The 13,561-nt window shown below is 37.9% G+C and overlaps 2 protein-coding genes across 5 annotated transcripts; both read right to left on the bottom strand.

The window, feature by feature from the left end:
* Positions 1-1,468: 1,468 nt before the first annotated feature.
* Positions 1,469-5,133, bottom strand: nhp2 (NHP2 ribonucleoprotein homolog (yeast)). Of its 2 annotated transcripts, none has more exons than XM_034551113.1 (5): positions 4,853-5,133; positions 2,206-2,275; positions 2,025-2,130; positions 1,747-1,916; positions 1,469-1,606 (listed from the first exon to the last, which is right to left on the bottom strand). In XM_034551113.1, exons 1-4 carry the CDS (start codon positions 5,016-5,018, stop codon positions 1,791-1,793), a joined length of 468 nt encoding a protein of 155 aa, XP_034407004.1. In that variant the 5' UTR covers positions 5,019-5,133; the 3' UTR covers positions 1,469-1,606; positions 1,747-1,790. The 2 variants fall into 2 exon arrangements, with proteins under 2 accessions (XP_034407004.1, XP_034407005.1); XM_034551114.1 differs by having other exon boundaries at positions 1,776-1,916; positions 4,853-5,103.
* Positions 5,091-11,873, bottom strand: LOC117743259 (cornifelin homolog B-like). Of its 3 annotated transcripts, none has more exons than XM_034551116.1 (4): positions 11,645-11,837; positions 7,598-7,752; positions 5,798-5,988; positions 5,091-5,178 (listed from the first exon to the last, which is right to left on the bottom strand). In XM_034551116.1, the coding sequence occupies exons 1-3, from the start codon at positions 11,745-11,747 to the stop codon at positions 5,824-5,826; spliced, it is 423 nt and encodes a 140-aa protein (XP_034407007.1). In that variant the 5' UTR covers positions 11,748-11,837; the 3' UTR covers positions 5,091-5,178; positions 5,798-5,823. The 3 variants fall into 3 exon arrangements, with proteins under 3 accessions (XP_034407007.1, XP_034407006.1, XP_034407008.1); XM_034551115.1 differs by lacking the exon at positions 5,091-5,178 and adding an exon at positions 11,854-11,873 and having other exon boundaries at positions 5,339-5,988; positions 11,645-11,752; XM_034551117.1 differs by lacking the exon at positions 5,091-5,178 and having other exon boundaries at positions 5,339-5,928; positions 11,645-11,841.
* Between the last annotated feature and the right edge of the window lie 1,688 nt (positions 11,874-13,561).

The following is a 13,561-nucleotide window of genomic DNA, read 5'->3' as shown; positions in this document are numbered from 1 at the left end:
CATTCAAGAATAGACTTAAGACTTTCCTGTTTGATAGTGCTTATAGTTAGGGCTGAATCAGGTTTGCCCTGGTCCAGCCCCTTGATATGCTGCTATAGGCTTATAGGCTGCTGGGGGATGTTTTAGGATACACTGAGCACCTATCTCCTCTTCTCTCTCTCCTTATGGATGAATTTACATCTCTCCATTGCACCTTATTAACTCTGCTTCCTCCCTGGAGTCGTTGTGACTTCACGTCTCATAGGGTCCATTGGACCTGGAGGTGTCTGATGCTGGTGAACCGGCCTCCCATTGGCCCTGCTGATGCCCCGCCCCCCCTCCTCTCTACCTCCTTCTGTTTCATGGATTGGAGTTCCATTCATACATTGTCATATTCATGTAATGTGTTTATGTAACTCTGTAACTCTGTTCATCTGGTCACATGACATCTATTCATCTGTCCATCCGGGGAGAGGGATCCTCCTCTGTTGCTCTCCTGAAGGGTTCTTCCCTTTTTTCCCAGTCAAAGGTTATTTTTGGGGAGTTTTTCCTGATCCGATGTGAGGTCAAAGGTCAGGGATGTCGTATGTGTACAGATTGTAAAGCCCTCTGAGGATAATTTGTAATTTGTGATATATTGGGCTATACAAAATAAACTGAATTGAATTGAACAACAGGTAGAGAACAGAGTAAATACATATTCAGAAAAGAAACTGTCAGTCTGTCGTCTCGTTGGAGTTCACAGTTCACCTCCAACATGTTACCTGTCCAGGTGGAGCAGGTTATTATTATTTGTATTATTAATTTACCAGTGTGTGTGTTTGTGTGTGTCACCTTTAAATGTGTTTTTTTCTATCCATTCTGTTGTTTCTTCCCTTTGTTGTGAACACTTTGCTTTATGAATAAAGTGTATTATTATTATTGTTGATATTATTGACATTATGGCCCTTTAGCTCTCCAGCGCCCCCCTGTGGAGGCCTTTGTGTTGTTACGAGCTCAGCAGAGTTTAAAGTAAAATGATCTGCAACATGAAAGTGATGAACATATTAATACAATCATGTTTTATAATATATAGTATTCTGCATCATTCACTTCTAGTACTTTCAGTATAAGATGGATACTTTAGTACTTTTATTTATACTTGTAGAGTATTTCTACACTGTTGTATAAGTACTTTACTGCAGTAAAACATCTGAGTACGATTTACAAGTACTATTGTTTATTGTACATTTCGCAGTAAAACCGTAAGAAGCATTGATGAGTTAACCCCCAGAGGTCAAAGGTCAGCTGAAAACCAACCTAAAGTTAGTCCAGTGTTAGAAATCAGTATTAAAAAGTCTAAAATGAGAATCAGTGGTTTAAATGTGCCGAGGTCCGTTAACCAGTCGATATGTTCGGGTTAAAGAAAGAGTCAGACATTGAAGTCAGTTCACATTCCTTTTAATTACAAAACTAACATTTTAAAAACAAACACAAAACACTCAAAAACAAACTTTGTCCATCAGGATTTAATGAAAAAGGAAAAACAATCGTAGAAAATAAATCAAACGGTTATTTTACAGTCCGTCGTCTTAAAACCAGGAAGTATTTACAGGTTTCTGTCCGGCGTCTTTGTTTTGTCATCGACCTGCACAACAACAACAACAATCATTTTAACGACTGACATTTATTATGGTTTGTTTGCCATGAACGAGAACAGTTAGCCTAGCTTAGCACAAAGACTGGGAGCAGAGGGAAACTGCTAGCCGAGCCTCCATCATGTCTCACCGATTGGCCGAAGCCTCAGAGCTGCTCACCGATTGGCCGAGGCCTCAGAGCGGTTTGGGCAGGCCGGACACCTCCGACACACACTCGTCGTAGGCGTCCTGGTAGTCCTCGTGGGGTTTGATCAGGATCACGCAGGTCGGCCTCTTGGATCCGGCAGAAGAACCCAGATCCTGAAACCAGAGACCCAATGAGAAGCTGTCGTTTAGTCACATGACTACACACGAACATGGCCGCCACCAACTGAGGCGGTCTGGAGGAAGACCTGGACCCAGACTCACCCCTTTGGAGGGGATGTAGGCGTACGGCAGGCTGCGGTCCTCACACATGACGGGCAGGTGGCAGTACACGTCGATGGGCAGCGTGTCGCCGGCCATCACCACGATGCTGCGGAGACAAAGCAAAGGTCACGACCATGACCCGAGGTCATCGAGGTCCTTGAACGCACCGCGGGGGACTCACCCTTTCTCCCCCTTGTTGATGAACTTCTGGACTTCTTTCACTCCTCTGCGGATGTTCTTCACTTTGGAGGCTGAAACAAAACAAATCATGTGAACCAGGAAGCTGAGCTTCATCCTGAATCAACAACAACAACAACAACAACAGGCGTTACGTTCTTCTTTCGAACTCTAACACGGACTAATCGTGTAGTTCTTTGAAACGTGTAGTTCTTTAACGTCTACATTGAAACGTGTAGTTCTTTAACGTCTCCATTGTAACGTGTAGTTCTTTAACGTCTCCATTGAAACGTGTAGTTCTTTAACGTCTACATTGAAACGTGTAGTTCTTTAACGTCGCCATTGAAACGTGTAGTTCTTTAACGTTGCCATTGAAACGTGTAGTTCTTTAACGTCGCCATTGTAACGTGTAGTTCTTTAACGTCGCCATTGTAACGTGTAGTTCTTTAACGTCTCCATTGAAACGTGTAGTTCTTTAACGTCGCCATTGAAACGTGTAGTTCTTTAACGTCGCCATTGTAACGTGTAGTTCTTTAACGTCTACATTGAAACGTGTAGTTCTTTAACGTCTCCATTGAAACGTGTAGTTCTTTAACGTCTCCATTGAAACGTGTAGTTCTTTAACGTCGCCATTGAAACGTGTAGTTCTTTAACGTCGCCATTGTAACGTGTAGTTCTTTAACGTCGCCATTGAAACGTGTAGTTCTTTAACGTCTACATTGAAACGTGTAGTTCTTTAACGTCTCCATTGAAACGTGTAGTTCTTTAACGTCTCCATTGTAACGTGTAGTTCTTTAACGTCTCCATTGTAACGTGTAGTTCTTTAACGTCTCCATTGTAACATGTAGTTCTTTAACGTCGCCATTGAAACGTGTAGTTCTTTAACGTTGCCATTGAAACGTGTAGTTCTTTAACGTCTCCATTGTAACGTGTAGTTCTTTAACGTCTCCATTGAAACGTGTAGTTCTTTAACGTCGCCATTGAAACGTGTAGTTCTTTAACGTCGCCATTGAAACGTGTAGTTCTTTAACGTCGCCATTGTAACGTGTAGTTCTTTAACGTCTCCATTGTAACGTGTAGTTCTTTAACGTCGCCATTGTAACGTGTAGTTCTTTAACATCTACATTGTAACGTGTAGTTCTTTAACGTCGCCATTGTAACGTGTAGTTCTTTAACGTCTCCATTGTAACGTGTAGTTCTTTAACGTCGCCATTGAAACGTGTAGTTCTTTAACGTTGCCATTGAAACGTGTAGTTCTTTAACGTCGCCATTGAAACGTGTAGTTCTTTAACGTCGCCATTGAAACGTGTAGTTCTTTAACGTCTCCATTGAAACGTGTAGTTCTTTAACGTCTCCATTGTAACGTGTAGTTCTTTAACGTCTCCATTGAATCGTGTAGTTCTTTAACGTCTCCATTGAAACGTGTAGTTCTTTAACGTTGCCATTGAAACGTGTAGTTCTTTAACGTTGCCATTGAAACGTGTAGTTCTTTAACGTCGCCATTGAAACGTGTAGTTCTTTAACGTTGCCATTGAAACGTGTAGTTCTTTAACGTCGCCATTGAAACGTGTAGTTCTTTAACGTCTCCATTGTAACGTGTAGTTCTTTAACGTCTCCATTGTAACGTGTAGTTCTTTAACGTCTCCATTGTAACGTGTAGTTCTTTAACGTCTCCATTGTAACGTGTAGTTCTTTAACGTCGCCATTGAATCGTGTAGTTCTTTAACGTCTCCATTGAAACGTGTAGTTCTTTAACGTCGCCATTGAATCGTGTAGTTCTTTAACGTCTCCATTGAAACGTGTAGTTCTTTAACGTCTCCATTGAAACGTGTAGTTCTTTAACGTCTCCATTGTAACGTGTAGTTCTTTAACGTCTCCATTGAAACGTGTAGTTCTTTAACGTCTCCATTGAAACGTGTAGTTCTTTAACGTCGCCATTGAAACGTGTAGTTCTTTAACGTCGCCATTGAAACGTGTAGTACTTTAACGTTGCCATTGAAACGTGTAGTTCTTTAACGTCTCCATTGAAACGTGTAGTTCTTTAACGTTGCCATTGAAACGTGTAGTTCTTTAACGTCGCCATTGAAACGTGTAGTTCTTTAACGTTGCCATTGAAACGTGTAGTTCTTTAACGTCGCCATTGAAACGTGTAGTTCTTTAACGTCTCCATTGTAACGTGTAGTTCTTTAACGTCGCCATTGTAACGTGTAGTTCTTTAACGTCTCCATTGAAACGTGTAGTTCTTTAACGTCTCCATTGTAACGTGTAGTTCTTTAACGTCGCCATTGTAACGTGTAGTTCTTTAACGTCTCCATTGTAACGTGTAGTTCTTTAACGTCGCCATTGAAACGTGTAGTTCTTTAACGTTGCCATTGAAACGTGTAGTTCTTTAACGTCGCCATTGAAACGTGTAGTTCTTTAACGTCGCCATTGTAACGTGTAGTTCTTTAACGTCGCCATTGAAACGTGTAGTTCTTTAACGTCGCCATTGAATCGTGTGCAGAGACACAGCGAGGCTGCTTCCTCGCGACATTTCATTGATCGATTTCAAGCCGAATTAATCAGAAGAATCAAACATTCAACCAATATCTCGTTCATCGATCCTCTGCCAACCCCTCGGCGTTAGGACCCGGAGTCTGGCTCTCTCTTACCTTTCTTCACGCATTTGTAGAGCTTCTTGCTGAGCTTCCGCGAGGCCAGCGGCTGCGCGATGGGGTTCACGTGCGCGATCAGCTCCTCGTAGGACTTCTCGTTCCCGTCGGCCACCGCGGCCTCCGGTCCGTCCGCGGACGCCTTCTCCTTCTTCGTCTTCGCCATTTCTGATCAACTAAATCGACCGACCGCTTGATTCTGACCGTCTTCTGCTGGACGCTGCTGCTCGCGAGGGAACCGACACGTGTGTGAGTTTCTTCTTCTGCTGTTGGGTCTGACGAGATCACGCAACAGCGACCCTGGCGGACCGGAGGCAGCACCGGCCCTTTCAAAATAAAAGACCATATATATCCATCCATCCATCCATCCATTTTCAATACCGCTTAATCCTCATTAGGGTCGCGGGGGCGCTGGAGCCTATCCCAGCTGACTATGTATATATATATATATATATATATATATATATATATATTGCTATCCTGAAGGCTTCTTATCTTATTTACCCTTAAAGAATTTTTTGGGGGGAGTTGTCCCTGATCTGATGTGAGGTCAAAGGTCAGATATGTGTGTACAGATTGTAAAGCCCTCTGAGAGGTGTTTGTGATTTTGGGCTATACAAAATAAACTGAATTGAATTGAAAATTGTTTCTGTTGTTACTTTCTTTTATCAAAGTCTCCTTTTAGAATTAAAATATAATATTTTATTAAGTCAAAACAGACGTTAAGTATTCAGTTTGTGTAGATATAACAAAATGAACCAAACATTTACGGCAAATTAAATCAATCAAAAAGTGTTAAAAGAAACATTCTTGATAAATATCAAAGAAAAATACAAAAGAAAAAAATACTTCAATATAAATAAAAGTCAGATAATTAAAAGAAGTTAAATGAAGAAAGTTTAGTAAACAAAAAAACTATATTTAAAAAGGCATCACTGAGAGTACGTGGATGGTTCACAGCGATGATGTCATCAGCGGCGGATGATGTCATCGTCCCTGCGGATGATGTCATCGTCCCTGCGGAGGATGTCCCCCAGCGTGGTGGGAAGTGTCCTGTACTTCATCTCTCTGGACATCTGACACCAAACACACGAAGGACAGAAGGACGAGGACAAGCAGTCTGTACACAGACTACCCTGAAGACACAGAGACAAGTACTCACATGTAGTACAAGTACACACACACTACACACAGAGACAAGTACTCACATGTAGTACAAGTACACACACACTACACACAGAGACAAGTACTCACATGTAGTACAAGTACACACACACTACACACAGAGACAAGTACTCACATGTAGTACAAGTACACACACACTACACACAGAGACAAGTACTCACATGTAGTACAAGTACACACACACTACACACAGAGACAAGTACTCACATGTAGTACAAGTACACACACACTACACACAGAGACAAGTACTCACATGTAGTACAAGTACACACACACTACACACAGAGACAAGTACTCACATGTAGTACAAGTACACACACACTACACACAGAGACAAGTACTCACATGTAGTACAAGTACACACACACACTACACACAGAGACAAGTACTCACATGTAGTACAAGTACACACACACTACACACAGAGACAAGTACTCACATGTAGTACAAGTACACACACACTACACACAGACAAGTACTCACATGTAGTACAAGTACACACACACTACACACAGAGACAAGTACTCACATGTAGTACAAGTACACACACACTACACACAGAGACAAGTACTCACATGTAGTACAAGTACACACACACTACACACAGAGACAAGTACTCACATGTAGTACAAGTACACACACACTACACACAGAGACAAGTACTCACATGTAGTACAAGTACACACACACTACACACAGAGACAAGTACTCACATGTAGTACAAGTACACACACACTACACACAGAGACAAGTACTCACATGTAGTACAAGTACACACACACTACACACAGAGACAAGTACTCACATGTAGTACAAGTACACACACACTACACACAGAGACAAGTACTCACATGTAGTACAAGTACACACACACTACACACAGAGACAAGTACTCACATGTAGTACAAGTACACACACACTACACACAGAGACAAGTACTCACATGTAGTACAAGTACACACACACACTACACACAGAGACAAGTACTCACATGTAGTACAAGTACACACACACTACACACAGAGACAAGTACTCGAATGTAGTACAAGTACACACACACTACACACAGAGACAAGTACTCACATGTAGTACAAGTACACACACACTACACACAGAGACAAGTACTCACATGTAGTACAAGTACACACACACACTACACACAGAGACAAGTACTCACATGTAGTACAAGTACACACACACTACACACAGAGACAAGTACTCACATGTAGTACAAGTACACACACACTACACACAGAGACAAGTACTCACATGTAGTACAAGTACACACACACTACACACAGAGACAAGTACTCACATGTAGTACAAGTACACACACACTACACACAGAGACAAGTACTCACATGTAGTACAAGTACACACACACTAGACTCAAAGACAAGTACTCACATGTAGTACAAGTACACACACACTAGACTCAAAGACAAGTACTCACATGTAGTACAAGTACACACACACTAGACTCAAAGACAAGTACTCACATGTAGTACAAGTATACAAACTGTGCCAAGAAGAGAAAAAGAAGAACAAGTTTGTCCTCACCCGGATGCCGTAGCGCTGCCGCACGTGGACCCTCATGGCTGTGCTGATTGGTCGGATGCAGCCGCAGACGTCCAGCAGAGGGAGACAGAGACTGTGACCCAACAGCCTGCTGGTTCTACAGGCGAAGCAGGGACAACACCAGAACCCATAGCAGCCTGCAGAACCACACACACACACACACAGAAACACACACACACACACACACACACACACACACACACAGACACACACACACACACACACACACACACACACACATACACACACACACACACACACACACACACACACACACAGACACACACACACACACACACACACACACACACAGACACACACACACACACACACACATACACACACACACACAAACACACACACAGACACACACACACAAACACACACACAGACACACACACACACACACAGACACACACACACACACACACACACACAGACACACACACACACACACACACATACACACACACACACACACACGCACACAAACACAGACACACACACACACACACACACTTAAGAATAAGAATAGGGTAATTCCACTACTACTACTAATAATTATAATAACACAAATACTACTACCAATAACAACACTAATACTACTAATAATAACAACAATAACACTAATATTACTAACAATAACGATAACAACAGTAATACTATTAACAATAACAACACTACTACTACTAACAATAACAACACTAACACAACTAACAATAACAACACTAATACTAATAATAATAACAACAATAACACTAATATTACTAACAATAACGATAACAACAGTAATACTATTAACAATAACAACACTACTACTACTAACAATAACAATAACAAAACACTAATACTACTAACAATAACAACACTACTAACAATAACAACACTAAAACTACTAACAATAACAATAACAACACTACTAACATTAACAATAACAACACTAACAATAACAACACTAATACTACTAACAATAACAACACTAATACTACTAACAATTACAACACTACTACTACTAACAATAACAATAACAACACTACTAACATTAACAATAACAACACTACTACTACTAACAATAACAATAACAACACTACTAACAATAACAACACTAACACTACTAACAATAACAATAACAACACTTCTACTACTAACAATAACAATAACACCACTAACACTACTAACAATAACAATAACACCACTACTACTACTAACAATAACAATAACAACACTAATAATACTAACAATAACAATAACAACACTACTAACAATAACAACACTAACACTACTAACAATAACAACACTATTAACAATAACAACACTAATACTACTAACAATAACAACACTAACACTACTAACAATAACAATAACAACACTACTAACAATAACAACACTAACACTACTAACAATAACAACACTAATAATACTAACAATAACAATAACAACACTACTAACAATAACAACACTAACACTACTAACAATAACAACACTATTAACAATAACAACACTACTACTACTAACAATAACAACACTAACACTACTAACAATAACAACACTATTAACAATAACACCACTACTACTACTAACAATAACAATAACAACACTAATACTACTAACAATAACAATAACAACACTACTAACAATAACAACACTAATACTACTAACAATAACAACACTAATACTACTAACAATAACAACACTACTACTACTAACAATAACAACACTAATACTACTAAAAATAACAATAACAACACTACTAACATTAACAATAACAACACTAACAATAACAACACTAATACTACTAACAATAACAACACTACTACTACTAACAATAACAACACTAATACTACTAAAAATAACAATAACAACACTACTAACATTAACAATAACAACACTAACAATAACAACACTAATACTACTAACAATAACAACACTAATACTACTAACAATAACAATAACAACACTACTAACAATAACAACACTAACACTACTAACAATAACAACACTATTAACAATAACAACACTAATACTACTAACAATAACAACACTAACACTACTAACAATAACAATAACAACACTACTAACAATAACAACACTAACACTACTAACAATAACAACACTAATAATACTAACAATAACAATAACAACACTACTAACAATAACAACACTAACACTACTAACAATAACAACACTATTAACAATAACAACACTACTACTACTAACAATAACAACACTAACACTACTAACAATAACAACACTATTAACAATAACACCACTACTACTACTAACAATAACAATAACAACACTAATACTACTAACAATAACAATAACAACACTACTAACAATAACAACACTAATACTACTAACAATAACAACACTAATACTACTAACAATAACAACACTACTACTACTAACAATAACAACACTAATACTACTAAAAATAACAATAACAACACTACTAACATTAACAATAACAACACTAACAATAACAACACTAATACTACTAACAATAACAACACTACTACTACTAACAATAACAACACTAATACTACTAAAAATAACAATAACAACACTACTAACATTAACAATAACAACACTAACAATAACAACACTAATACTACTAACAATAACAACACTAATACTACTAACAATAACAATAACAACACTACTAACAATAACAACACTAACACTACTAACAATAACAATAACAACACTTCTACTACTAACAATAACAATAACACCACTAACACTACTAACAATAACAATAACACCACTACTACTAACAATAACAATAACAACACTAATAATACTAACAATAACAACACTACTAACAATAACAACACTAACACTACTAACAATAACAACACTAATACTACTAACAATAAAAACACTAACACTACTAACAATAACAATAACAACACTACTAACAATAACAACACTAACACTACTAACAATAACAACACTATTAACAATAACACTACTACTACTACTACTAACAATAACAATAACACCACTACTACTACTAACAATAACAACACTAATACTACTAACAATAACAACACTACTACTACTAACAATAACAATAACAACACTACTACTACTAACAATAACAACACTAACACTACTAACAATAACAATAACAACACTACTACTACTAACAATAACACCACTACTACTACTAACAATAACAATAACAACACTAATACTACTAACAATAACAACACTACTACTACTAACAATAACAATAACAACACTACTACTACTAACAATAACAACACTAACACTACTAACAATAACAATAACACCACTACTACTACTAACAATAACAATAACAACACTAATACTACTAACAATAACAATAACAACACTACTAACAATAACAACACTATTAACAATAACAACACTAATACTACTAACAATAACAACACTAACACTACTAACAATAACAATAACAACACTACTAACAATAACAACACTAACACTACTAACAATAACAACACTATTAACAATAACACCACTACTACTACTAACAATAACAACACTATTAACAATAACAACACTAACACTACTAACAATAACAATAACACCACTACTACTACTAACAATAACAACAACAACACTACTACTACTACTAACAATAACAACAACAACACTAATACTACTAACAATAACAATAACACCACTACTACTACTAACAATAACAATAACACCACTACTACTACTAACAATAACAACAACAACACTAATACTACTAACAATAACAATAACACCACTAATACTACTAACAATAACAATAACACCACTAACACTACTAACAATAACAACAACAACAACACTAATACTACTAACAATAACAATAACACCACTAACACTACTAACAATAACAACAACAACACTATTACTAATAACAATAACAATAACAACACTACTACTACTAACAATAACAACAACAACACTAATACTAATAACAATAACAATAACAACACTACTACTACTAACAATAACAACAACAACACTAATACTCCGTCACTGTACAGTCGTTCATCTCCAGGCAGCATTCACAGATCCCAGAAGTCCACTCGTCGTCTTCACAGGAAACCCTCACAGCCGGAGGCTGAGTCCAGACCTTCATACTCATCCTCACTGTGGATCACATCTTCATCTGATCAATAATCAGTATGGATCACTGACTTTAGCTGAAGTTAGATAGCATGAAACCACAGAACAAGAGCGCTCAGTCTTACCTGCGTGTTTCTGACTGAGAAACGAGTTTCAGACGAACCGGTTCGACCAGACCAGTTTCTCCTCGTCACAAATACCTTCAAACACTACATTACCCATGAGCCTTAGAGGGAAGCACCCACAGCTTTCAGACTGAAGAGCTGAAGATGAAGAAGATGATGGAGATGATGAAGAGGATGAAGATGATGGAGATGATGGAGATGATGGAGGTGGTGATGAAAACGATGAAGATGATGGAGATGGTGAAGATTATGGAGATGATGAAGATGATGAAAATTATGGAGATGATGAAGATGATGAAGAGGATGAAGATGATGGAGATGATGGAGGTGATGGAGGTGATGATGAAAACGATGAAGATGATGGAGATGATGGAGATGGTGAAGATTATGGAGATGATGAAGATGATGAAAATGATGGAGATGATGAAGATGATGAAGAGGATGAAGATGATGGAGATGATGGAGATGATGGAGGTGGTGATGAAAACGATGAAGATGATGGAGATGGTGAAGATTATGGAGATGATGAAGATGATGAAAATTATGGAGATGATGAAGATGATGAAGAGGATGAAGATGATGGAGATGATGGAGGTGATGGAGGTGATGATGAAAACGATGAAGATGATGGAGATGATGGAGATGGTGAAGATTATGGAGATGATGAAGATGATGAAAATGATGGAGATGATGAAGATGATGAAGAGGATGAAGATGATGGAGATGATGAAGATTATGGAGATGGTGAAGATTATGGAGATGATGAAGATGATGAAAATGATGGAGATGATGAAGATGATGAAGAGGATGAAGATGATGGAGATGATGGAGGTGATGGAGGTGATGATGAAAACGATGAAGATGATGGAGATGATGGAGATGGTGAAGATTATGGAGATGATGAAGATGATGAAAATGATGGAGATGATGAAGATGATGAAGAGGATGAAGATGATGGAGATGATGAAGATGATGGAGATGGTGAAGATTATGGAGATGATGAAGATGATGAAAATGATGGAGATGATGAAGATGATGAAGAGGATGAAGATAATGAAGATGATGGAGATGATGGAGGTGATGATGAAAACGATGAAGATGATGGAGATGGTGAAGATTATGGAGATGATGAAGATGATGAAAATGAAAATGATGGAGATGATGAAGATGATGAAGATGATGGAGATGGTGAAGATTATGGAGATAATGAAGATGATGAAAATGATGGAGATGATGAAGAGGATGGAGATGATGGAGATGATGGAGGTGATGATGAAAACGATGAAGATGATGGAGATGGTGAGGATTATGGCGATGATGAAGATGATGAAAATGAAAATGATGGAGATGATGAAGATGATGGAGGTGATGATGAAAACGATGAAGATGATGGAGATGATGAAGATGGAGATGATGATGATGAAGATGATGGAGATGAAGATGATGATGGAGATGGAGATGATGAAAACGATGAAGATGATGAAGATGATGATGATATGATCAAAATGATGGAAATAATGAAGATGATGGAGATGATGAAGATGATGGAGATGATGATGATGGAGATGAAGGAGATGATGGAGATGAAGATGATGATGGAGATGGAGATGATGAAGATGATGGAGATGATGAAGATGATGATGGAGATTGAGATGATGGAGATGATGAAGATGATGGAGATGAAGATGAAGATGATGATGGAGATGAA

The sequence above is a fragment of the Cyclopterus lumpus genome, chromosome 14, assembly GCF_009769545.1.
Source record: "Cyclopterus lumpus isolate fCycLum1 chromosome 14, fCycLum1.pri, whole genome shotgun sequence".
Classification (NCBI taxonomy): Eukaryota; Metazoa; Chordata; class Actinopteri; order Perciformes; family Cyclopteridae; genus Cyclopterus; species Cyclopterus lumpus.
This window is presented reverse-complemented; position numbering and strand designations above follow the sequence as displayed.

Bases quoted from the DNA above. Each gene is read 5' to 3' on its own strand.
- nhp2 (XM_034551113.1), bottom strand. From the start codon at position 5,018: ATGGCGAAGACGAAGAAGGAGAAGGCGTCCGCGGACGGACCGGAGGCC. The intron at 2,276-4,852 runs GTAAGAGAGAGC...GTTTTGTTTCAG, and splicing joins CTACAAATGCGTGAAGAAAG to CCTCCAAAGTGAAGAACATC. The intron at 1,917-2,024 runs GTGAGTCTGGGT...CTCTGGTTTCAG, and splicing joins CCTACATCCCCTCCAAAGGG to GATCTGGGTTCTTCTGCCGG.
- LOC117743259 (XM_034551115.1), bottom strand. From the start codon at position 11,747: ATGAGTATGAAGGTCTGGACTCAGCCTCCGGCTGTGAGGGTTTCCTGT. The intron at 7,753-11,644 runs GTACAGTGACGG...GTGGTTCTGCAG, and splicing joins CTGCCTGGAGATGAACGACT to GCTGCTATGGGTTCTGGTGT. The intron at 5,989-7,597 runs GTGAGGACAAAC...CTGTGTCTTCAG, and splicing joins GGCAGCGCTACGGCATCCGG to GGTAGTCTGTGTACAGACTG.